At 52.5% G+C, this 24,893-nt stretch overlaps 8 protein-coding genes across 8 annotated transcripts; 4 read left to right on the top strand and 4 right to left on the bottom strand.

The window, feature by feature from the left end:
• Positions 1-159: 159 nt before the first annotated feature.
• Positions 160-912, bottom strand: J4E85_010408 (uncharacterized protein; the record flags this gene model as incomplete). Its single annotated transcript, XM_051474617.1, has 1 exon — positions 160-912. One exon carries the CDS (start codon positions 910-912, stop codon positions 160-162), a length of 753 nt encoding a protein of 250 aa, XP_051321537.1.
• Positions 913-1,473: 561 nt separating this feature from the next.
• J4E85_010407 (uncharacterized protein) lies at positions 1,474-3,729 on the top strand (the record flags this gene model as incomplete). The annotated part of the gene is made up of 1 exon (XM_051474616.1): positions 1,474-3,729. The coding sequence occupies one exon, from the start codon at positions 1,474-1,476 to the stop codon at positions 3,727-3,729; it is 2,256 nt and encodes a 751-aa protein (XP_051321536.1).
• A 595-nt stretch (positions 3,730-4,324) lies between these two features.
• On the top strand, positions 4,325-5,658 carry J4E85_010406 (uncharacterized protein; the record flags this gene model as incomplete). The annotated part of the gene is made up of 4 exons (XM_051474615.1): positions 4,325-4,432; positions 4,485-4,715; positions 4,766-5,063; positions 5,120-5,658. The coding sequence occupies 4 exons, from the start codon at positions 4,325-4,327 to the stop codon at positions 5,656-5,658; spliced, it is 1,176 nt and encodes a 391-aa protein (XP_051321535.1).
• A 162-nt stretch (positions 5,659-5,820) lies between these two features.
• Positions 5,821-7,552, bottom strand: J4E85_010405 (uncharacterized protein; the record flags this gene model as incomplete). The annotated part of the gene is made up of 5 exons (XM_051474614.1): positions 5,821-5,968; positions 6,019-6,698; positions 6,750-7,187; positions 7,241-7,459; positions 7,508-7,552. The coding sequence occupies 5 exons, from the start codon at positions 7,550-7,552 to the stop codon at positions 5,821-5,823; spliced, it is 1,530 nt and encodes a 509-aa protein (XP_051321534.1).
• A 1,496-nt stretch (positions 7,553-9,048) lies between these two features.
• On the top strand, positions 9,049-11,387 carry J4E85_010404 (uncharacterized protein; the record flags this gene model as incomplete). The annotated part of the gene is made up of 5 exons (XM_051474613.1): positions 9,049-9,369; positions 9,421-9,836; positions 9,926-10,296; positions 10,349-10,367; positions 10,439-11,387. The coding sequence occupies 5 exons, from the start codon at positions 9,049-9,051 to the stop codon at positions 11,385-11,387; spliced, it is 2,076 nt and encodes a 691-aa protein (XP_051321533.1).
• Positions 11,388-13,602: 2,215 nt separating this feature from the next.
• J4E85_010403 (uncharacterized protein) lies at positions 13,603-16,630 on the bottom strand (the record flags this gene model as incomplete). The annotated part of the gene is made up of 2 exons (XM_051474612.1): positions 13,603-16,295; positions 16,345-16,630. The coding sequence occupies 2 exons, from the start codon at positions 16,628-16,630 to the stop codon at positions 13,603-13,605; spliced, it is 2,979 nt and encodes a 992-aa protein (XP_051321532.1).
• Positions 16,631-17,170: 540 nt separating this feature from the next.
• J4E85_010402 (uncharacterized protein) lies at positions 17,171-18,504 on the top strand (the record flags this gene model as incomplete). The annotated part of the gene is made up of 2 exons (XM_051474611.1): positions 17,171-17,204; positions 17,324-18,504. The coding sequence occupies 2 exons, from the start codon at positions 17,171-17,173 to the stop codon at positions 18,502-18,504; spliced, it is 1,215 nt and encodes a 404-aa protein (XP_051321531.1).
• A 450-nt stretch (positions 18,505-18,954) lies between these two features.
• On the bottom strand, positions 18,955-19,769 carry J4E85_010401 (uncharacterized protein; the record flags this gene model as incomplete). The annotated part of the gene is made up of 2 exons (XM_051474610.1): positions 18,955-19,669; positions 19,726-19,769. 2 exons carry the CDS (start codon positions 19,767-19,769, stop codon positions 18,955-18,957), a joined length of 759 nt encoding a protein of 252 aa, XP_051321530.1.
• Positions 19,770-24,893: the final 5,124 nt, after the last annotated feature.

Raw genomic sequence — 24,893 nt, 5'->3', positions numbered from 1 at the left:
TTATCATGGTGAGATTTTGCTTCATTCGTGTGTTGAGGTCGTTGATATATCCTCTTCTTAACAGAAAACTGCAGCACAGGCTCGTCCATCAGCCAGCCACTCCCTCGGTTTCCAACATCACTCAGAGAACTCTTTAACGACCGTCTTATGTACCCGCAATCATTTGTTACATGCCGCAGAGCATGTCAGCACAAGTCGGAGTTGCATGTCGACCTTTCTCTTTTCGCACTCGTTCGTTAACCATCGTCCCAGACCGCGTAGCGATATCCCCTTGTCAACCTCTTTACGTCTGCAGCCGTCGGGCTCAAATTCATCTAAAGTAACACAGCGGAGAGCAGTGCACAGAAGTAGCTTCTCCAATCTGTACTTCTGCACTACTTTGGCCGTGGAGTCTGCGATCGGCACCCCGTTCCTATGTTCGATTTGCGCTAACACACGCATAGAAAGTGCAAGATAGAGGTACTGGAGTGCTGGGAACTTGTCTATGCCACCGAGCACCGTCCTAATGTTGTTCATACCTCGTAATTCCAACGACCCCACGCTGCCAAAGGCGTCGTTAGCTGAGAGACAATCGGTGAGTCGATGTGCTTTACGATAGCCTCGGACTATGATGTGGGAGTTACGAAGGGCGACTGGTGTAATGTCTTTCCGGATCGCGGATGATACCCGGGAAATGTATGGTAGGCAGAAGTAAGGTTTGGAGAGCTGGGCTTCGACTTCGGCTTTGTCCTCAGCAACATTGCCGAACATCGTTACGTTTCGTTTGAGTGCAGTCGCAAGCACAGCTTCGTACACCATGTCTCTTAGCTCTCTCGGAAGTTTGCCAAGATCTCCAAGCCCATTGGCGGGTGCTTTGGTGGGTGCATGAGCATTCTTGCCGTCGGACGTGAGGGTCGTGTCGAGATTACCCATGGTCTTGGTTGAGTGGTGTTTTGCGACCGGAGTTTGTCGATCAGCGCGGTCTCGTAATAGGATATGACCCGTACGCATGGGGAGTTATATAGTCACGCCAAGGGGGTAAGAGGTCAGCGCTTTTGGCTTCGCTATGCTTGTCGCAATTACTGGGGTTACGGAGGGAAACAAGAAGGATAGTTTGCTGCCTAAACACCATGATCGAGGTAGAAAAGGCAACCGTGCATTCCAAATTCACTCGACGAAGTATCCCTGGCGGTCTAGCCCGAGTATTAGATCTTGGCTAACACGACTATGCAGGATAGAGGCTTTGACGAAGACCCTTTCTCATCTCCATCGCCTGCCCAACATCCGATGGAAGAAGCTGCACCTACTCGATCTCGCCGAGCGCAATCCACCCCCGGCTATTCATTGCCTGCACCGCCTCCAGCGACCCCTAGCGACTCTTTCGAGGCGACCCATACTCTAGAAAGCAGCCCACTCTCTCATATGACCCCTCTACCGGACTCTGGTCTGTGGCAATGGACAGCCCAAATGGAAGGTCGACCCACGTCTCTACCAATGTTACCGTTCACGACTCGAGGATTTCGCAACCCCGATGCGGTTCCGGCTTTCCATCGCTTTGAGGCAACCATCTCAGCGAATCTCTCCTTCGGCGTTCGATTCATGTGCGATGACTACGAACATTCAGGGGTAAACTTCGGTTTAGCTGCGCTGCAGATCCTACTCACACAGCTCACCGGTACCGACGACTTCGTGATCGGCCTGGGTCGAGCTTTGAAGGGCAAGGGCGATACTATGCCAGTGCGTTTCAAGGGCGACTCGCAACACACCTCCAACGAACTCCTAGAGCAGACTAAGGCGACCATGGGCGTGTCTAGACGGTATCTTCATGTACCAGTCAAGAACTTGTTATCCGAGTTGAACATCTCGAAGCAGACACTGCTCCACCAAGTCACCTTCGACTGGATTTCTCGTGGATATCCTACTTCTCCGACTACCGATATGTACTTCGAGCATGCTCAAGACCTCGTCTTGATTGTACGCGAAGACCTCGACCGCAATCTAGTCGTATTCGTTGGCCTTGACGAGAAGACGTATGACAAAGAACATGCTGAAGTGGTGGCGGGGATGTACATCCAAGCAATGACGCAAATGGTAGCTCAGAGCCAGACTACTAGCATCATCGATATGGACCCTATACCCCAAGAAGAGCGTGAGCAAAGTATGGCGCACGGCGCCGGACCCGAGCACCAAGTCTCCTTCAGCAGCGTCCTCGATAAGCTTCAAGAAATCGCAACCACGACCCCCGATCGTGTCGCTGCAAGGGACGAACAAAACCAAAAGATTACCTACGTCAACCTCGTACGTCGCGCGGTCGCCATGTCTTCCGATCTGAAGAAGCACGAAGTCAGTCGTGGTACTCCTGTGTGCGTACTCGGTCCACCAACCATCGATCTTCTTTGCAGTATCGTTGCGATATGGTGCGCTGGCGGCGTCTACGTTCCAATAGACTACCGCCCACCCATTATCGATAACCTTCCCATCGCTAAGAACTCCGACACTATGTTTTGCATCGTCAGCACACCAGATTTAGTTGACTACGCACTGAAACTCCAACTTGGTACCGTGTTCTTCTGCGGCGACATGGTCTTCACGGAAGGTTTCGACAACATCGAGGAGCCGCTGCCAGACGATCTTGCTGTGGGACTGCATTTTCCGTCGTCCGATGGTCTGCCAAAAGGCGTCGTTTTGACACACGAGAATTTGAAGGTGCTTGTGGCTTCCACTGCCTACTATTTCGAAGACGAGAAGCCGACCGTATTGCAGCACAGCAATTGGACGTCGGAGATGTCGCTCTTTCAGATCTTGTTCGCCCTAACGTCTGGAGGCACACTCTTCCTAGCCGCAGATTCATCTCCCGCCAATGTGACCAAAGTCATGGTACACCAGAAGATCACCACTACTATTGCTACACCATCCGACTACTCACTTTGGTTCCAACATCCTCGTCACATGCTCAAGGATTGCAAATCTTGGAAATTCGCGTTGAGTGGCGGAGAAAACATCTCATCAAGCGTTGTTCGCAACTTCACTGAGCTTCAACTCAACAACCTGGAGCTTGCAAGCTTTTACGGAGCGACTGAGACGACAATCGCTTCCTCCATGAGCTTTGTCGACTACAAGGCGTACGCGGGCAACAAAGAAGGCCAGCTCATCCCTGTGGGAACCGCGTTGCCGAACAACCACATCTGGGTAGGCGACCATCTGGGCAGACCACTTCCTGTAGCTTGGACTGGTGATATCTGGGTCGCTGGTCCGGGTGTTGGGCCGTGCTACTTTGGCTCTAAGGCCGACGACCATCGTTTCCAGGAACATCCAGGAACTGGTGTGAAGTGTTTTCGGACAGGAGACTGGGGTTTCATCAACGATACTGGGGTACTTTTCGTTACCTCGCGACGCTTGGACGAGTCAACCGCGCAAGTAGGCGGCTTTCACATCGAGTTAGGAGATGTCTCGCGGACAATTATTGACCAGGCCAAAGGGAGAGTGGTGGAAGCAGTCGTGGTTCTTCACAGCAATGAAGAGCAGGAAGAACCACAGATCCTGGCTGCTGTTGTCATGACCGGGACACTCAACGCTGCATCGCGCCGATATCTATTGAAGCTGCTTCGCGGCCTCAATCTCCCCGCTTACATGCGTCCGACCCGCGCCGTGATCTGGAAGCAGCTGCCACGCACGTCTGGAGGAAAGATCGATCGTCGCGCCGTGATGGCAACTGCGATACCAGATACTGACATTATCCGGGTAATGTAGCCGATGAGCTTCTTTGATGAATGAGTCATAAGGACGTTGGGGTTCTATGCACGCGTTGGATATTCTGAGTGTGTGGAACAAAGCTGTGATCCATAGAGGCATCCACGAATGAATCTAGAAACCTCAATACCTTTGTATCGTTAGCCAGAGAAGCAATGTGACGTGCGTTTCGAAAGACGAGGGGCTAAAGTGAGAAGAACATGCCCCTCCTCTCCTCCAGAGCACCCATCACCCCTCCATCTCCGCCTCACGCGACCCATTGCGGCTCGCGCCGCATATTGGATGCCGCAAAGAATGCATCCGTGACCAGAACACAGCCCGCCAGCTCACGAGCTTCTGTATGCTTCCGGTGACTTCCAACACCAAGGCAGCGTATGAGCCCAACTCCCCCACATGCCCAGCCAATCAGAACCTGCCATCTTTCGCACCGGCGGCGTCACCGTACTTTGGGCCATGCAGATGCAAAACAACTAGCTAGCGCTGCGCGGGAGCCCAAAACAACGCGTCTTCTTAAATGTTAGGATCCCCAGGTTTTTCTGTCGTTTAGTAATTTTCCTGCCCTTTGGTGATTGTGTGACGTTTGCCAGTTCTGAAGATGGCGGAATTAGTTGTTGCGGGCCCGCCTGCCCCACCTCCGATGACGTTTCGCGATCGGTTGTCGCAGTTTAGGATTCTGGAGGAGAAGAGGTGCGAGCTTATCGAGGTATGCTATTGGAAGCGTCCTGGAAGGGACGATGAGCCTGACGATGGAGTAGGAACTCCTGGACAAGCTCGAAAAGACAGAAGCACGCCTCGCACAGTGTGAACTCGACCTCGGCTCCGAACAAAATGTCAGGCGGACGTTGCAAGCGGAAATCGCAGATGTCACGCGGACGATGCAAGGACAGCTGTCCGAGTCAAAGGCGAAAGAAGAAGCTCTAGTGCAGTCGCAGTCCAAACGGCCGTTCGTTATGGTGCTCATAGATGCCGATGCCGAAGGCTTCCTGGTATGTATTGTAGTATACTTTTAGTCGTGCATCTTAGCTGACCGTCCCAGTTCCAAGACAAATACATAACACGAAAAGCTCAAGGCGGCGAAGCATTAGCAGACGAACTGAACATACGGATAAGGGAATACTTGCGGGAGCTGTACGAAGATGCCGACTCACTCGACATCATCGTCCGCATATATGCCAACTTGGAGGGTATGGCCAACTACCTTGTACGACTTGAGAAGGTTCGGAACTTGGGTCAGCTACGAGCCTTCTCGACTGGCTTCTGCGGCAGGATAACGAGCTTCGACTGGATCGACACTGGAGTCGGCAAGGAAGGTGGAGCAGGAAGAAAAGTGCGAGGTATGTATCCACGCATGCTCGAGGTGGAAGTTCGCGAAGTCTCTAACATGACACAGAAAACTTGTCGTTTTTCGCATCGAACACACACCTGCGGCACACAATAGTCGCATGCTCGCCCGTCGACCTACCCGCTTCTCTTCTCACTTCCATACCACTCGAGAAGCTGACGCTGATCGAATCTCTCCCGCTACCTTCGTCGCTTACAACACTCCCTCTGAAAACCGCCAAGTTCCCCTCTCTCTTCCCTCCCCCGCCACCCGCCAAGAACGCAAAGCCCAGTCGAGAGCGCGGCCGAAACGAGCGAGGACTAAGCGAAACTGATGTGAGAAGAGGAGACAGGGACATGCGAAGAGGAGATGAGAGAGGCGGAGGACCACAACTGCAGCTCATGGAACAAGAGCATGAAGGGGGCGGCTCAACGTGGCTGGTCATACAACCCGAGAGGAGTAAGAGCCAGGCTGTCAGCGGGCGGGACAGAGACAGAGACAGGAGGAGGGCTCCAAGCGAAGACGATACCAGCAGCTTGAGCATCAGCATCGGGCCAGACAACACTGTTAGCGTTGACAGTGGGAGGCGGCGGAGATTGATGGGTTAGTCTCGGTTTGGCATACGGGATCTGGGATCTCCGTTGCGGAGGAAAGCTGTCACGTCGCGTACTATTTGATGAGTTTGATAGCATGGCATAGCATAGCGTAGCGGCATATATTCGTAGTGTTCATCGTACGCTGGCATAGTGGCGGGTAGTCCAGCCCAAAATTTACAGCGTTTGTCGGAAGCCTTCTTGGCCCTCCAGAATCCTCTCTGCGCGATCAGCCTGGCGGTTGGCTCGTGAGTAGACCCAGAAGTTTTTCAGCACATGTAATATGCTCAAGACTTGGGTAGCGATAACAACAGCCATGGCGGGTCTGTACAAATCAGCTTCCTATTCCCATACATCATGATGCATGTAACTTACATGTACTTCGGCGCATCCTGTTGTCGGAAGATGTTCGACGCTGCGATACCTCCGCAAGCTCCACCTCCGATCAACAACGCACTCGCAACACTCCTCTTCATCTGACCCACGATGTTGTTGTGCATATAGCTCAATATGCTCGGCACATTCGCGTTCGCACCACTGACGCCTAGAAAGACTCCGGCATACCGTGCGCGAGCGTTGCTGAGGAAAGCCATCATGCATACTCCCAAGACTGCCCATGCGCAGTTGAATACGATGATTGCACCGCGCATCCTATATTTGTCGGCGACCCATGCCGTACCGAACATCCAAGCGGCAGCCAGGACATATGGCGGGAAAGACAGGATCTGGCTCATGGCGACAGAGTAACCCATGTCGTTGCGGAGGATGATTGGCAGGAAGTATCCCCAGCTGTATGCGACGACGTTGTTGAGGAAGTAGAGCCATGCGAACTCCCAGATCTTCCAGTCGCGGAGATGTTTGGCGATGGTTGGCCAAGTGAGCTTGTCAGCGACGGCATCGCCGCGGTCGCGTTGAATGCGGGACAGAATTATGTTGGCTTCCGCGGGGGTTAAGAAAGGGCGTTTCGTGATCGGGCTGGGCTGGCTGGCTTTGTCGGGAAAGTCTATTATAGTTAGGTAGCCCATGAAGCCTAGTAGAACGGTGATTGCACCCTCCTAGGATATGTCAGTGGTTGATGTAGGTAGATAGACAGGGGCCTGACTCACGATTGCGAAGATCCATTGCCATCCGTTCAGCCCTCCTAGGCCTCGCATCTCGCTCAGTCCCCAAGCCAGGATGTTTGAGAAACCACTTGCAAGGAGCGCTAGTAGGTAGAACCCACTGAATCTCTTTTGCACTTCAAACCTCACATACCAACAGCTCAGTAGAAAGACACAGCCAGGATAGTAGCCAGCTTCGAGCACACCCAGTATGACTCGGCATCCTAGTGCTTGCGTCCAGTCGTTAGTAAAGCCCATGCCGATTGTCACAGCGCCCCAGCAAATGACCAAAGATGGTAGCCATACGGCAGGGCCGAGTTTTCGAATGATTATGTTTGCCGGAAACTGGAAGATTATATACGGTATGAAGAAGATCATAGTAAGGATCGAGTAGCGTGAACCGATGGAGAGGCCCAGGTCCTCATCCATACCTGCGATACGCGCCTGGAGACAGAGTCAGTATGCGACATACAACTGCGACTGGGGGTATGCCGTACATTAGGAAGATTAACGCGGTCAATGAGCGCGAAGGCATATATGACAGCGAGCGTTGGTAAAAGCCTGAGATCTATCTTTCGAATGATGCGACGTGTTTCCTTGTCGTCCCTTTCGATGGGTGACGATGCTGGTCTCGAGGAGTCATTCGCTGGATCTATAGCATCTTCGACGTTGACACGATCGTCTCTACCGCCATAGCTTTTGTCGTCGAACAAGATCTTCTGTCGTCAGCGCATCATTTTAGGAGAGCTTGGATGGACACTGACATGCTCCTTTCGCTCGGCTTCAAGGTCCTTCTCTTTGAGCGACATATTGTCTCGTGACAGACTGACTGAAGCACCATGCACTGCACACACATCCTCAACCTTCTTATCGCTGCATCCCCTCCAATTCTCCAACGATAGATCCCCGCCAAACGTCTCCCGAATCGCGGGGTGCAACGCACATCTTTACTCAATCCGGCTATGACAGATCGTTTGTTGGAGTAAGAACTCGCTTCGCGGGCTTAGCCTCATGCATTGTTACCTACGAAATTCAGCTTCAGCAGCGGAGTGGAGGCTTGGCTGTTGAGATGTTCGAGTTAATGAAGTTCGCGAATGACGTATGTTGACTCGACTTTGCGATGTCAGCGTCGGCAAAGGAAAGGGCGCATGCTTGAGTGAACGATGCATTCGCTTATTTGCCAAGTTCTCTGGATGATGTCTGCACCTGCCGTGGCGATGTCATGGTTTGCGCCATAGACAAAAGCGTGCCGTCCGTTCATAGGGAGTAATAGCTGCGTCTGGCGATCGTGTGGCACGGCACCTCCGTGATGAGGCTTTCGTATCGCGATCATCGATAGAACAATTGCGTTATCATCAAAGGGGAGCAGAGTACATGCAGGTGGAAGACGGAGGGCAATGCGACGTCGACGCGATTGATGATGGATGTTGAACACGTGACTGTTCCCAACTTGGACTAGCTCATCGCGAATCTTCCACGCTAAACTTCAGCGCGTTCCTCCAGCTGGCATCGACGCCTCACTCTTCCATCATACCCAGCGATGCGCCTTCTTATATGATAGTATCGCAAAGAATCGATGCTTGAATTGAACCCCAAAACAGCCATCCGTCTACATCGCAATTGCTCTTAGTTAAGATGGTCGGATGTCGCACGTATGCGCGTCCACATGGAGCACCGACTCATCGAAGATCGCTGCTGGCTTGCTGCTGGCTTGCTGGCAACGAAGCAGATCTATTTCAAACCTCGCTCGTCCGAAAGTTCTCTATCGATCGTTCTATAACCTCTTACGCTAGGCTAGGTCTCTGGGTGTAACTCGAGTGTCGCCAATACCGCACCATATTGACGTGTTGTGCTCGATCGCTTGAACCATCTTCCCATTTCTTGTTCACGGTGCAGCTGCGAATTTAAAGACGAGCTCGACCCAACGCTGATGCGTCATTTCCTTACCAGAACGGAGCAGAAGACTAAGAGAAACAAGTAAAATCATAACCAACAGTAACCGAGGATATGGCACTAATCGATCAATGTCCAACATCCAACATCCAATGTCGTACGAAGAGTCACCGTACACCAACGTAGTTTGGCCCATGCTCTACGTGTTCTCGTGCGCTGCGAAAGACCATTGTGTGAACCTGGATTCCTTCTCGACCGCAGAATGCCGCCTCGAACCTGATGTCAAGGGTCAATGCATCGATGGCTGCGTTTGCTTCGATCACGTGCAGCCGATGCGAACGCACAGCGACGCGGGATCAGAGTCGCTACACCTGCGCGCATCTTACTCACGATCTCACCATACCATTCCGCAATGGCTTCCAATCGCGCTCGAGTGCCCGACCAGGCCTCTCCAATCCACCGTCTAGCGATCAAGCCTCTCTTCGACAGCCTCCCACCTCGCGACAAGCTCTACGCTCACTATCTCTCGCAAGCAGCCTGGAAAGGAGCACGCATCATCTTACGCCAGACCTCTTTAGAATCCGAAGCCATCTTCAACTTCATCATAGAGGCCTATCGTGCATGCGAGGGCGAGTGGAGCCAGTTCGAGGAAGTATGCGCGGTAACCGGCGATGAAGTCAAGGCCTTTTTGAGCTATGCTGGGCTATTTCTGTACAATCTCGGGAACTTCTATGTAAGTGCCAGCAGTTGTGGCAGAAGACAGGATTATGTGCTGACTATGCAGGGTGAGGGAGGCCAGAAGTTTGTGCCTGATCTTCGCAAAGAGTCACTGGAGAAGATCGTGGGATGCGTGGGTATGACAGGATCTGCTGCTGAGAACTTGGTTGAGGGTATGACTGCAGTACCTCCGCAGAACACAGGATATCCAAGCGATCTTGTCGTGTCGAGCTACTACCTGGGCGACCGTATTACTCGCACAGAGATCAAGGAAGTCCAGCTATACATGCAGGAACAAGGCGTTGAGCCAGAGAATACGCGAGTGCGAAAGACGATCCATAACGGGAACGCCATCTTCGACATTTTCCAGGCCTCGACTCAGACTGGCAGCGGCAAGCTTACTACAGCTACACAACTTGGTGGCCCGAGATTTAGACGCATGAAAGGGGATCATCAGGACGAGGTCTCTACTATCTCCGCACAGTAGGTATACCTCCATCCTGCTATCTTCCAACCGACGATGACAGCATCAAGATCTTCAGCCTGGAGATAAGACTAACGAAGTTTTACAGCCTCCAGAGGGCCAGTATATACGCACAGAATCAAAACCAGAAGGACATACTCGATTGCCACATGTACAGCTTCGAAACCGGAGATCTCCGAGAATATCGACGAGGCCAGGAGATCTGGGTCAAAGACAAATCCCCATCAATCGAACACATTCTCGGCTTCGTTGAAACCTATCGCGATCCCCATGGCGTACGAGCGGAATGGGAGGGCGTGGTGTGTATCGCGGATCCAGAAGAAACAAAGAAGATGGAAGTCTTCGTGGCTAGTGCAGCGAAGTTCGGTACCTTATTACCTTGGGCGACGGCGGAGAACGAGGGCAAGGGCTTATTCGAGAAGGACGTGGTTACCATACCCCAATGTGCTATAGTGCATGGTGAGTGCCGGCGCTCTCCTCACATAAACGCATGCTAACGCTGATAACGCAGCGCTAACAGTCTGCTGCCCGTATGTTTGGGAAGCGTCAAATCTCCCCAACGTAAGTCTTCTCAACTGCCCTCCACACCTCAATAACCTAGTCACTCACCTCCAATTGCTCAGTACAACGATATTCGCGAAAACCACGGCTCAAAGAACATCATCATCGCCAACCGAATGAGCGCGAATCGCAACTCCGCCGGCGCATCCATCTACCTCCACCCTTCAGATGGTGACCACTACCGTCAGAACCTTCATGCTATCCGCTTCGTCGCAACAGTCATCCACGAACTCCTCGGCCACGGCACTGGAAAGCTCCTCAGCGAAACAAGCCCCGGTGTTTTCAACTTCGACGCCACGAACCCGCCGATCGACCCTTTGACGAGCCAATCGGTGGCTTCCTGGTACCGCCCTAACGAAACTTATTTAAGCATATTCGAAGACATCGCCAATTCAGTTGAGGAGTGTAGGGCTATACTCATGTCGGCGTATCTCATCGACAACAAAGACATACTTGCGATTTTCGGATACGAGGAGAATAGTGCGCTGACGGCTGACGACTTGATATATCTTTCCTATTTACACCTCGGTGTCGAAGGTCTCCGTTCGCTCGAACACTACAACCCCGATGACAAGAAGTGGACCCAAGCGCACAGCCAAGGTTACTTCGCCATCTTCAAACACCTCCTCATGGAAGGCAACGGCGTCCTCACAGTCCACCACGACGCCGACATATCCACCCTACACGTCACCGTCGACAGCACCAAAATCATCTCCCACGGCAAACCCGCGCTGGGTCGCATGATGTGTGCCCTGCATATCTGGCGGTGCACAGCGAATGTCGAGGCGTGTCGACCGTTTTATGAGAACTTGACCAGTGTAGAGGGTGTGTATGAGGCGTGGAGAGGCGTTGTGGCGACGAGACTGGAGCGGAGGGCGAAGTTCGTGCAGGGAAACACGTTCCTGAAGAAGAATGGGGAGATGGAATATAGGGAGTACGAGGAGAGTGATGAGGGCATCATTAGGTCTTGGGCTGAGCGAAATTTCTGAAAAATCGAGCTGTCGACCTGCACATGCTTTGGCTACTACCTAGTACTGGCTCAATGCGATATCCATCTTTCGGCTCACTTCCAATAGCTGTAGTTCCTAGCTAAACCGAGCCCTCGCTTCAAGAGTTCTTGGAAGACCCAGGCGCGTAATACAATTGCGCAATCGAAACACCAAGCTGCAACGTTCCAAGAATAATAGAAATACTCCCCACCCAAATCACCGCCCAGAAGGTGTACCATTGAAGTGGATTACGTCGATCACGCCATAGATCTCGCGCTCGGGTTGGCTTCTGGCGTTCGTTGTACTCCTGCAGCGCGAGCAGTCGGGCTCCAAATACGGGGAAGTCGTGCTTGACGGTATACGAAGCAGATTCTGTGAACTTGTCGTTCTGGCCGTTGGTGCAAGATGGTGGGAACAACTTTGCGGACAGCTGTAACTGTTTGCGGGGCGATAATATCCTGGTGATCCAAGACGTTGACAATGGGACGGTACATAGCTCATCCAGCAAAGGGTCTATATCATCTTGGCCTGACTCTAATCGGGCTGATTTCTCCCGGGCAAGGCTGTCTTTCGCCAACTTTCGAGACCGAGGACTTTGCCCAAAGAGGAGGCGGTATGTAAGGAGTACTTCACGATGTAACCGTTTGTAGTCGTGGATCACAAAATGTAACGCCAAATTCAATCCACGTGACCGTGGTACAAGAGCTAATTGCGTCCTTTGCACGAAGTTAGCAAGTCAACCTCATATAGAGCCTTTGTGAGACTTACCAGTGCTCGCCAGCGCTGAAAAGGGAATTGCCTTTGATCATTGCAGCGCTGAAAGTGGGGAAGCGGAAAACACACACGACGTGTTTTTCTTGATCGAAAACGAGGTGATTGGCAATACTGTCAACCCATCTTATTGTCAGCCGTCCAATTGTCGACAGTGAATCGAAATTAACGGTATTTTCGTAAATCATGCCTGCACCTCCGTGAATCCCAGCTCTTTCGACATCGCGTGACTGATCCTCAGGATGGTCATCAAAATCGGTGACACTGGCGACTTGGAATGAATTCCTGATGTGGTTGAAAAGATTATGTTTCTCATCAAGCCCCCGGTATACGATGAGAACCTCATATCCTCTAACGTAATTTTCAAATCCCACAGACTCTATACCCAAGCGAATCGGTTTCAGAACCAGAGAGGCGCAGCACAGAGCAGCGAATTTCTCTATGTCTAGGTATGATTCCTCGTAGCCGCTTTTGTGTGAGAAGGTAAGGTACCAGTCCCAGATCTCATAGGACTCTTTCGGCCTGGCTTCTGAATTTTCCCAGGGCTGCTTGAACTTATCGCCCGGCACCACGTCAAAGCACCTTTCAATGTGTGCGCAAACCACCTGCAACCCGGGCCATGACGGTATAGCTTCTTTATCCAAACCAAAAATAGTTTCGATGGCTCGTGTGCGACGTTCTTGCAGCAGCTCCTTAGAGGTTGGCGTTGGCGGCTGTGTCGGGGCATCATTGCCCGGATCCTGTACGTGTCTCGTCGTTGTAGTGTCTGCACCAGGGCTCCTAGTGTCCATCTTCCTATGTCAGTATCTGCTTTCGGTTATTGCACAGCAAAGATATAATTACATACCTCAATGCCAGGTTCAAGGGGTGGAGCGTTGGGAGCACGATCAGCGCGTGCTTCTCCACGCGCGCCATCGGCAGCCATGATTCTGTTGCTGGACTCCAGCACACTAAAGAGAGGTTATGGAATGCATGTCGAGCGACTGCAAATCAATGAGCACGGGAGCGGTGTAGTAAAATATCAATATCTCTAGCGACCGACAAGGCTGAACATGCCAACAGCCGGTCAGCCAGCCATGGCTAATCCGAAAGTGCGCCATATCACATTCATTGGCCGTGGAAGATGCACCAGGACTTGCATTCAACAGAGCAAGGACTGCAGATCGGAATCTTCGCACAATCACCAAAAACATCGACAAGGCTGAGGTTAATACATCGTGATAGGGCCAAGTGGCTTCCAGCTCATACGCACGGTGACGTATTGTAAGCATGGCCGGCGAATCGGCATGTTCGCTGCTTAAGAGTGGTATCATCGCGCTGTATGCGGGACTTGTCACAGCATATCGTCTCATCGGTGAGTAGAACGCCCTGTCATCTTGACGGCGTTCAGCCTTGTCAAACTTGCTGTCCTGCATATTGTGAGAAAATGCCGTATACGTTTTATTCATTTCCTCCACTTCTTCCAAGCATCTACAAACCCAACCTCTTTCTTCGCTTCGTCGCGGCCACCCAAGCCACCAGCTACGTCGCCCAGACCGCCCAAATCAACAAGCGGCACCATACTAGGCCGGCCATGCGCACACATGAACGGAAACACACAACCGGCGAGGTTCCTCACCAAAGCATTACAGTCATTGATGCTGAGCTCATCGTTGAACATAATGGCCGAGCGACATGCGCGAGAGTTAATGAGATCGACAAGGCCAGGTGGACAGGTGGCTAGACGTCTGACCCAATCGGCGGGGTCGTTTGCTGATGAGCTGGATGGTGTGGGTAGAGGAGGGACATGTGAATCTTCTGCGTACTTCCACACCGTTGAGCGGAGAAAGGATATCAAGACTTTGGGGTCGGCTTTGCATCGTTCAGATATACCAGTGGGAAGCGCAACAACGGACAAAACATACTTCTCCTTGTCGGCAGCGCTGGAAGAAGATGCAGACACTGTCGTCTGGACGATGTCATAAAGAATACCCCATGCTGCAAAACGCGCGGCATGCGTTGTGAAGTGTGTTCGTTCCTGCGGAGAGATTGCGAATTGCTTTGGCTTATCCAGAACGACGGAGGTTACCTGCGCCTGGTAGCCGAGCTTGGACTGGTATTCTGTCTCTTTTTGTGTCGGATTGCAAAGTTGGCGAAGGAGCGACTCAACCTGCACACGCTCATCTGCCGCATGCTGATCGATTAGTACAAGGAGTCCCGCGCGCGCATCTTCCACCCGTGTTGAATCTTGCATCTTGATTAAGATAAACTTCTTGTCGACCTGCGCAATGACTTGGGCATTCTGCAACTCTTCTCTCGACAATCTGCTGGAGCCACCCGTGGAGGTCTGGTTGAAAGCCTTGTCGATGTCGATGCGAGAACAGCCATGTCTGGAATGATGGTGTCCGTGGCCAGCCTCATCTGCGTGCAATATAGCTTGTTGTATACGCCTCTCGCTCGTCTTAAAGACTGGGTTCTCCCACGTGTCTAGTACATCGTCAAGCCAGGGCGTCTTGCCAGTCACAGCCGTCGTAGCCCGTGTCGGTAATCGCATCGACTTGTTCGATGTGTTCTGGGATATCGAATTCGAGAGTACAGCTGAGTCGGTACTCGGTCGTATGCGAGCGTCACGTACCACGCAGCCTGTTCTAGCGTTCAGTAGATGCGTCTTCTTAGTGGTTGGATCTGTCCACAAGATGGTATCGTCATTCTCCTTATCATCGGTTTCCAAGGTCTCTGCAGACAGCGAAACTCCGTCGCGCTGTTCTTGTCCGCTCAGAGCACCTTGAGCTAGCGGCGCTACGTCAAAGTGAGCGAAAGCTTCGGGGTTTGCGCCAAGTGAGGAATCGGATGCGGTCTGATATTTCGGCACATTCAGAGTGCTGCTGAAAAATTCAGGCTTTCCACTCTTGATGCGTGACCACTCTGCAAAAGCCCCAGAGCGAGATCTGTCGACCAACTCGCGTGACGCTATTTTGTCAGGACGTTTCCTCTTGAGAGATTGCGACGGATTTGAGCTTTGCGTTGGCGTTGCCGAGCGCACTCTTGCGTCGTGTCTTTGGAAAGCCATGTTAGTTATGGGACTCTCCGTGGATGGCGCGTTGACAGTAGCGTCCTCGTCAGCGCTGGAAGCACTACCAGGTCGTTCGCGCTTCTTGCGAGGTTGCCGGGGTCTGAAGTGATGAACCGACAACCATTGAGTTACCATTGCACTCAGGACCTCCATCACGTTCTGTAGGTTCGCTTCATCTCCCATGAACTGATCTTCGGAAACGCTTCTCCTGCGAGCCTCCTTCAACGAGATGCGAAGGTGAAACATGGGATATCTGTCGACGTCTTTGCGTGCTTTGAGCTGTCTGTTTGTATAGCCATCCTGTTTGAAGCGCTTGTCTGTCTGCCGTCGAATTTTCTCTTGCTCATCAATGTCGGCATCTTCTTCGATCGTACCAAAGCTGGACGATGCGAAGAGGCGATTGACGGCATCAAAAAGCTCATTGTGGCCGGCCTCCGCAGAAAGCGGTCGTATGCCCAGCGAGATGGACTGAACATGCCTGCTGGGTGCTGGAGTTAGTGATATAGCGCCTTTGATCGAGATGGCAGATGTGGAAGCCGACGCTGGTACCCACGACGCCCACTCATCGACGGTGATGTAGTTGGCCTGGGTCAATACGTTGAGGAGTGATGAGAGCTGTGCCGATCGTGGCTTCGCAATCTCACTTTCTTTTCTCTTCGTCGCTGCTTCCACGCCGGATATGCTGAGACTGAGCACCACCCTGTTGTCACCGTCCCGTATTCGAATAGCGACCGGACGCTGCCAACTGAGCAAGAGACTCGTTACGTCCCTCTTCAACCCATCCCAGAGTCTGTCGTGTTCGGCTCTTTGCTGAGAGATTATCGACCGTTGCTTCACGCGCACGGGCATACTGCCGAACAAGTTCCGCACGGTGACGCGGGTGCCATGCCTGCCTGATATCTCGTGATGCGCCGACGCCGGAAGTTGCCTTTCCACGGCCTTGGATTGGTGGAACGTTATCGCATTGTGTGAACGGTGTTGGTAGTGGTGCGAGGAGATGGTAAGGAGTGACATGGCAGCGAGCGACGCGAGGAAGGTGCCATTGCGGCCAAGGAGAGATTCGGTCGCATGGTACTTGGACGTGCCTGTCGCCGTCAATTACCCATCTAGATGGTTTCCGGCGTGTACACATACAGTAGAGCTTGCCCAGCCCTCCTTCTTCGCGAAACTCGAGGGGAGATACGCCGAGACCGTCATCTTCGACCGAGCATCCGCCGCGCGCGAAGTCAATCGCGGCTTCTACCTTGGTCGCTTTCGCATCCAGGGCATTCTTCAGGAGCTCCAGCACAACTCCCGTAAGCGAGACAATTGCCGTCGACGACTTGATTTGGGCGATCACCTCGGCGGGCAGGGGCAGTATAGTTCGCGTGGGAGCATTGGGGATAGTATGTTTGGCGCCAATGGACGTGTTTCGGGTCATGACGTAGTGATAGGTCTGGCGGGCGCCCCCTCAGCCCTCGTTGTTTGGTGACCCGTGTTCGATCATGTTAAGGGGTCGCGCCGTGATCAGTGTTGAGTTTGGGTGGGCGATAACATGGAGATCTACAGAACATACGCAATCGTGTGTCGTGAAGGGAACATGGCGGCTTAGCGCGGCGGGCGGCAGGTGCGCTGGGGAAAAGGGTCAGGGTCCAGCCGGAGATATGAGCAGGAGCGACCAGCAGCTCCTCGCTCTTTCCCCATCAGCGCAACCTCCCGGCCCCAACCGCGTAACCTAGACTGCCTCAATCGCCTCGGATTACTGATAGCAGCGATACGACTTGCTGTCTCGCCATTCGATAGTCGCGCCCGACCGCCTGCGCTGGCTTTCACGACGCACACCGCGCTACAGACAGCCGCGTCCCCATTACTCCAGTAGATTCGACGTGGGATCGTCAGACTAAACGTGGCATCCCGCGCCTAACTAGCCCAACGACCTCCTTCACTCACCACCGGCACTCTATATTTGGCAGCCGGCATAATGGCTACGGCCGAAGCTGCGTCGAGACCCCATGGTACGGTGAACTAGTCTTGCACAGCCATTGTCTCAGACAACTACCCAAATTATATCCTCCCTACACCACGCCCACTCACCCTCGACAAATTATGCTCACAATGCTAACGCGATACAAAGACCGACATGCGCGCAAGCGACCCTTTGCGGGTTGGATGAAGCGCCTGGCCAACCTCAAGCCCTCCTCATCCGACGCCCCAGGCAAGAAGGGCAACACGGTCAAGAAAGGCGCCCCAAAGAACAACCCCTATCCTGAGTCTGGATACATCAACACCAACGTACCGCCCGCCGATAACTCGTCCGTCACGACCCCGGTCACATTACGATCGCACGACAGCTATGCGTCCATGGAGGAGCCCGCGGCCGGACAGCGACAGGCGATCGAGAAGAGCAACAAGTCCACCGCCCCCACGGTAGCCACAGTCCCCGAGACAGTACACTCGTCACGGTCAAAGGCAGAGACAGGCGGCAGCAACTTTGTCAATGGCGGCAGCACGTTCTCGTCCCCGCATGGCTCCGAGCACTCCCTCACCACCACTCTGACCACCATCCAATCGACCGCGCCCTCAAATATTCTCAACCTCGGCCAGGCGCAGCCCCAGAACAATGCGACAACCACAAGCACTACGCCCGTGCACTTCTCGCATCAGTTCCCCACCTCCCCGCCGCCGTCAGCCATACCGCCGCATCTGGCGCCGCAGCAGCCGCAGCAGCAGCAACCCAACTCATATCAGGGCGCCACCGCGAACAACATCCTCACCGATAACGCGTCCATCCTCACCCTCGCCTCATCCTCGAAGCGCCGCCGTCGCAACTCCGTAGATACCAATGCCTCGATGCGCGCACTAGCCCCTTCGTCGCATTACGGCGGCAGTCGCGAATCGCTGCCCCTCAGCGTACTATCCGCGAACCCCGACGCCATATACTCGCCCTCCAGCAGGCCAAGCAACGTCAGCGCCTTCGTAAACGCCGAGCGCGCGAGCGTCTACTCAGCATCTGGCGTCACAGCCCCAGTCCTGCCCAGCGAGCGCAACAGCTACTACGCGACCAAGCAAGCCGACGGACTCAGCGTGCGCAGCGGACTCCTTGGCCACGGCCGCACTGATAGTATCAGCAGCATGCGCGCCACGCCCACCAGCCCGCTCGCCAGCCCCCGCGAAAACCCCATGGGCCCCGCCCGCATCAGCCGGAAAAGCTCAGAGTGGAAAGACGCGAGGGAAGCAAGCGACGAGGACGAGGCGCCCGCGAGCCCAATCGTTGAAGAGCACGAAGATAAACCCACACCGAACGCTCAGACCTGAGTCGGTCCCAATGAAGCAGGCGCACGAGTACAAAGTTATGATAACCGAGATACCAACATTGGCGTTGACGGGGTTAGGATTGGCGGGTGGGCTGTGTCACGATATTCGGATTAATACGGCAGTAAGGAATACCGTTACTGGTACTGGTGACACTTGGATGAGGAGGACGGCGTTAGTACGGGGGATGGGTTGGGCTGGGTGGGTGGGTTTGCGGTATTTTGGCTTCTTCATCTTATACCCTAGTATCGAATGGAGCTTTTTTTCTTTGCGAAGTGAGTGCACGATGATGCCCAGATGTATTTGAGTGTGTTGATTCGGGAAGGTGCGACTAGTCTATGGGGCATCTGGTCGCTCTTTCTACATTGGAAGCAAACCGGCCCGTGGCCTTTCCCCAGCCATCAGAGTTCTCTCCATGTTCCCCAATTTCTCCTGCTCATTCATCTCCTTCTCCTAGCTCTTACAATACTTCCCATTGGCAGGACAAGCCTTCTTTTCTTCCTCGGACTCGTGAAGATGATAGTCGCAAGCAGACAACTCCGTCGTTTCATCGCATACCCGGATCTTGTTTTGCTTCAGCATAACGGCAACAAGGAACTCGTTTGGCAACTGCGACAGGTCACTTTTTTCTTCTTCGTCGTCTTGTTCCTCATTCCACGCAATGCACTGCAAGTCAACCATCATAGCGAGGATCAGGCTGTCCGACGGCAGGTTGTCAAAGGCCCATATGATAGTCGCGTAGGAAACGCCACTGGCTCCACCATCCACTCCTTCCCCAAATTGCACATTGACGAATGTGTTATGTGCGAGATGATGGAAGGCTGGAGTAAGGAATCGATCTCCGAACATACCACACTTCAAGACGAGCTCCCAAGCGTGGCGATATCTGGACCAGCCCAGTTCAGAGCCAGGATCAGTTTCTTCTGCTAGCCGCAGGATCAGTTGTGGGCAGTTGGGCAGCGTTTGAGCGTATAGCCAGTGAACGAAAATGTTGAACACTTCGACCTCGATATCCTCCAGTGTCGCGCCCTCGTCCGACTCTTTCCAGCGCCCGTTGTACGCAGTGCGAAAATACTCCGAATGGTGGCAGATGACGTCTTTGTGAATGTTGTAGCGCTTCTTCTCCGGACCGATGAAGATGGTGACGATTTCGCCTTTGGCGGCAGTGCTGTTCTTTCTGTTAGTGACTGCGATAGCTGAAGTCGCAGCGAGTGAACTGCTTACCCGAACACAGGTGCGGCTTGAGGCGCTTGCGGCTTGTTCGTCATAGTGCTGTCGAGTTTGTGCGAACGTGGCGGGGTGCAGGGAGAAGAGAGGTAAGGTGTGAGGAAGAGGTGGTGCAGACTACTCGCGGTTGGTCGAACTTCAGAAGTGAACCTCGAACGGTTAGTCTTTAGCAAACACACTAATACGGAGATTACCCTAGCGTTTCTCATATTCACGTTCATTCCTTGTAATGTTGTGAAGTGCTTTGGGGAATACGATGTACGGTGTGAAGTATATTCGAGAGGGAATGAGGGAGCGTGTAGAACTTCAAGTAAGATGCGGTGGTGTTCAGTGACTTTGTAAGACGGTGATACGGCTACATAGATGTCCGCAAGATTAGCAAGACATTATGAAAAGGCTTGAGTACCTCCTGGGTCCGGTGAGGCTGTTAACTCCGTGGTGAGAGAAGTCGATGTAGCCGTCTCGCACATGTGGAATTCAAGGGATATAAATCCCGTAACCACCCCTTGAACCTATCCTTTGGAGACATCTAGATTTATTCTAATGTATGTTCCGATACTAGTCGATGTTTGGGTGACATACATACCATATCTACCCCAAAACCTCTCCAGCCATTTCCAAAGTGCGGTCCGACACTGCCCTATTTCAAGTGATATACACCCGATATATGTCCCCCAAACCACCTTACATGATACTACAGTACCATGTCAACCTCCTCCCATCTTCTTCAACTTCCTTCCATCTGGTGAAAGATGGGATGAAAGACATAGTGGGCTGTGCGGTGAAGAGTCAAATGTGACTAACATGGCGAAGAGTCAACACCACGCAGCCACCACACAGTCACAACACTGTATGTGACTGTTATACGTATGAATCACTGTATGAATATGTCTGGTATAAGAGTGGAGGGTGGGTGTAGCATCTGGTTATCACCACGCACGTCTTTCAGTACGAGACCTATCCGAGACGACATCAGACGAAATTTCATAGCAGCAACCATTCAGCTCGCACCCAACTAGAACAGCCTTATATATATTATGCCAACTGGATCGAATACCATTGTTGATGCCAAGATAAAACAAGAGATACAGCGCAGCAAGGAACTGTTCGCTTCCAGTATCAAACAGTTTCACAGTTTCGAGAAGACTAGCGACGCGATCAAAGCAGCCAAACACAATTTTGAGAAGCATCAATCACATATAAAAGCCTCAAGCGATACTCTACTGGAAGGTCTCTCTCATCTGAACGACCATTTGGAGGCTCGGCAAGCAAAACATTTGCTCATTGCAGACGATGCAACCCTCGAGAAATCATGGCAGGAAACCAGAGACATGTTGGAGTTGCTTCTTCAATGACAAACAACGCGACATCAATTGCATTCCTATGGTACGTCCTACGAGATCTATTTACGTTTGCAAGCGCTGATCATGTATTCCCACTCACAGACGCTCTCCTCTCATCTGATCACAACCGTCTGCGCCGGGCATCCATCGAACCACTCTCCAACTTCGCAGCCAAACATCGGGTTACCTATACCAACACGTTGGAAAGAATTGGACGAATCGGGAAGGAGATCCAAGACCAGTACGCAACGGCGTCGCAGTGAAACATCGTGAAAGCGAACGATGAGTAGCCCATACAAGAGTCCGCTTTCACTCCACGGATCAGTTGGCCACCATCTTGATTCGTCGTCATGAAGCATAACGCTATATCGAGTGTCATCGCCCTGGTCGGGACCAAGGCGAATATAACCTTTCCATTCATCCCATCGAAGTTTGCAAAGTGGGCCTCTGGCCACGATGTGTCCGTCCGTGACTTGACCCCACTCGTCCCACGTATAATTTACATCGACGTCTAGTATCGTAGTTTCGCACTTGTACGCATCGATCCATATCCGGTCGTCCCATGTGACTGCGCCGTCGATAGAGGCCCATGACCAGGTCGGTGCGCGATACGGTTTTGGACGTGGGCCTGGCCCTTTTTCACTGATTCTCCACAATAAAGTTTCTGGTAGATGGCTGTTCCAAAGTCCAGCGATATATCTTACCCTGTTGTTCACTCTTCCACGCCACGTGGTCCACAAATCTTGCGCCATTCCAGATATGGCTATCAACTTATCACTCGGATATGTGAGATTGGCCTTAGAATAGTCGGTGACCAATGCTTGCCACACCATCTGCATCTGTACTGCGGCCGGTAGGTTCGATAGCCCCGGAAGGCGCTTGTGTATGACTGAAGATATCGATGAGCAGTCCCTTGTCTGCTGATATACGGACTTGGGCAATGTACCAATAGAGCCCGTGAGACCACGTGGAAGACCCTGAGGAAATGATTCACAGTAGTTGGCAGAACGACATTCCCAGAATACCTGCCCTTTGCCGAAGTGCAAAACCCGTTTCGAGAGCTGTCGTTCTTGAAAAATCCATGCACGCTTGAAGGCCGCTGTCTTCTGAAGTTCCCGACCGAAGTCGTCTTCGTGAACGATATGCCAGCTTGGGCCTAAAACTTGGCAATCCCGGTGCCGCCAATCGAAACCATCGAAGGAAGGACACATCGGATATGGGCCGATTTCAGCTGGGTCGCGTTCGAAGTAGAACCCCTCGCTCGCATCTTCAGCTCCCGATGCTGATAGGTTTAAGGCGGAGTTGCGATAGACCTTGTGCATTCGCACTGATTCTGTCTGCCAGTCTGCATGGTCATCTTGTATCTAATTGGAAAGGGTCAGCAACCAGCCCCTTATGCTTGAGTTGCGAGATCATCGTACTATGCACAACGAGTCTATCCATATGTACCGCAACCCAAACGATCTGCAAAGGGCGATAGCATGTTGAAACGTCAATGGAAGTGAAAGAATATTGATTCCTTCTTGGAATTGGACGTAATTTGCGCCAAGTAGTTTGATAATCGGTTTAGACCCCCAGCAGTGGCTCAGAGTGACGTAGCCACCTTGCAGGTTGTGTTTTGTTGTAACAATCAGTCTCGGATCGGACGTGTTCGGCATTACCTCTAGCAGCCTTGTCGGATACCATATCGTAGATGCATCATCGCGACAATTCGCATGAGATTCTCTGCAATGCTTGAACCACTGCCTGGCCAAGCCCAGAACCTTTGGAGAGACCGAATTAGAAGGAGCCATGCGGAATGGTTCTCTCAATATGTCTGGTGTACTTAGCACCGATCCGTCGCCAATAGCACATACGTACTCGGAGCGTATGGAATACAGTGGAAGACGTCGAGTGGTACCCTAGCCAGATCATCGTCTTCTTGCCCTCCTCGATAGAACCTGATTGACGTGGTCTGCAAAGAATCACCAGCTTCAGGTGCGCTAGTGGTTGCAATGTAGAAGGTTGCCGGATGGACCCCGAGAAGCTTCACGGGGCGAATCGTTTCCTTCAGAGTCCGCCGCAGTCTAGTGCAGATATAGCAACCGGCTATCTTTGCTGCAGCAAGTTCTAAGAACCCCTGGTGATGGACCTTGTAAGACTCAAACGGTATCTGATCGTCAGATGTTGTCCGATGAAGAATCGGTTGCAGAGCCATACACGCATCGCAAAGATGCATGATTATGAGTGAGAATTGCAACCTGAAACTCCCAATGATTCGAAGAAAAAAGATACGGTTCGACTATTCTTGAAAGGACGAGAAAGAGGGCGGATGTCGAAGCAGATGACGCATTCCGCGATAGCGGGGCTGTGAAGTCATGCGCAAATGTGGCACAGTAGCACAACATCGGACCTTCTCGCAAAATTATATTGCAGCAGGTTCGCCCAGCTCCAATCACACGGTAGCCCATCTGACCCTCTTTGCCTGTGTGTTCGCGTAGTAGGGATGGTTCCACGCCCCCACTGCCATGCAGATGGACATGGAGGTAGCGTGACCAGATGGGGCTGACAAGGTGCGATGATCTTGGTGGAAGGTAGCGTTTGTGCCTCTAAACCTGGCGGTTATCAAGGTATCTAATCGACTGGCAGAATAAGCTCGTGTGGCTGAGTGACCTTTTTTCGCGAGCGTATCTGAAAGAATATAAGTACAAGGTTAGCTCTTAGCACCACTCACCTCCGTGCTGGCTGGTCAGGCACACATTTCCTCGCTAACATCCGTGTAAAACGGTGGCGTATATAACAGCATGTGTTTAAAGTGTAAGAGGCTTGCGTCGCTAGCGACTACGAGAAATGACATGGCCGGCCGAGTGTTGCGATTTGGAGCGTCAGATCAAGCTACTTGCTTGTCGAAAGCTTCGCTACTTCTATAACCCCATGCATATCGGCGAAAGAAGCGACTCGCTGCTATCCATGGACGTGTCGCTACAATTTCATGTAACAGAGCTAGGCCAATCGCAGCGACAACACGCCCAGTTGGTCGTTCGTGAACGGACGGCATCGAACTTTGTTAGGCAGTTGACATGTTCGTTCCTGCACACGCGGCTGAGCTCGAACTATCTGTACAGTAGGGATGGGCTAAGGAGATGACTTTGTGCGAAGAAGCTTTTGACCAGTAAATAAGGTATTGTCCACGCGGCGTGGCAGAAGAGAGTAGAATGGCCATTGGCGACTGCATCTATGGATGCCATTGGGAATTTTATCTTTTGCTGACCGATTCAGAAGTTCCGTCCACTGCGAATATGGTATGTCTCGCGACGCGATTCGACGTGCGGGAGATGAAATTGGAAGGATAGGAAAATGAGGGCGACGGTGTTCGCGTTCTGGCCCGCAAACCGCGCGGCGATACGCGCCCGGGTACCTCCAGGGCTGGGCATCCAGGGGCTCTTGCGCTAGGATCAGCACGTATTAGCGCTCTTGGCAACCCATCTTTCCGCTCTGGCTGCGTGCGTCACCTCAATAACATCCAGGCCTCAAAGTTCGTTCCCCAGGGCCGACACGGCTTCGAGTCCGCTTCGACGCATACTTTCTTTCTCTCGAAAGGGACTTCCGTCCTCACAAGATCATCACCGACCATTGAAATCATCGTCTTCAGCCTAGTTTGGGTTGGCTGGCATGACACCTAGCAGGTCGTTCATGTCGCACACCAACTACGACACGAACATGTCGCTTCTGTGGTATGGAATGCAACTCCCGACCCCGCGTTGTGCTGGTAGATCGGAAAACGGTGCCCGTACCTGCGTATGTACCCCGCGACAACATCCATTCTAGCGTTCGCTACCCCGC

Source organism: Alternaria conjuncta, assembly GCF_024043145.1.
Source record: "Alternaria conjuncta strain BMP 0040 chromosome Unknown scaffold_23, whole genome shotgun sequence".
Classification (NCBI taxonomy): Eukaryota; Fungi; Ascomycota; class Dothideomycetes; order Pleosporales; family Pleosporaceae; genus Alternaria; species Alternaria conjuncta.
This window is presented reverse-complemented; position numbering and strand designations above follow the sequence as displayed.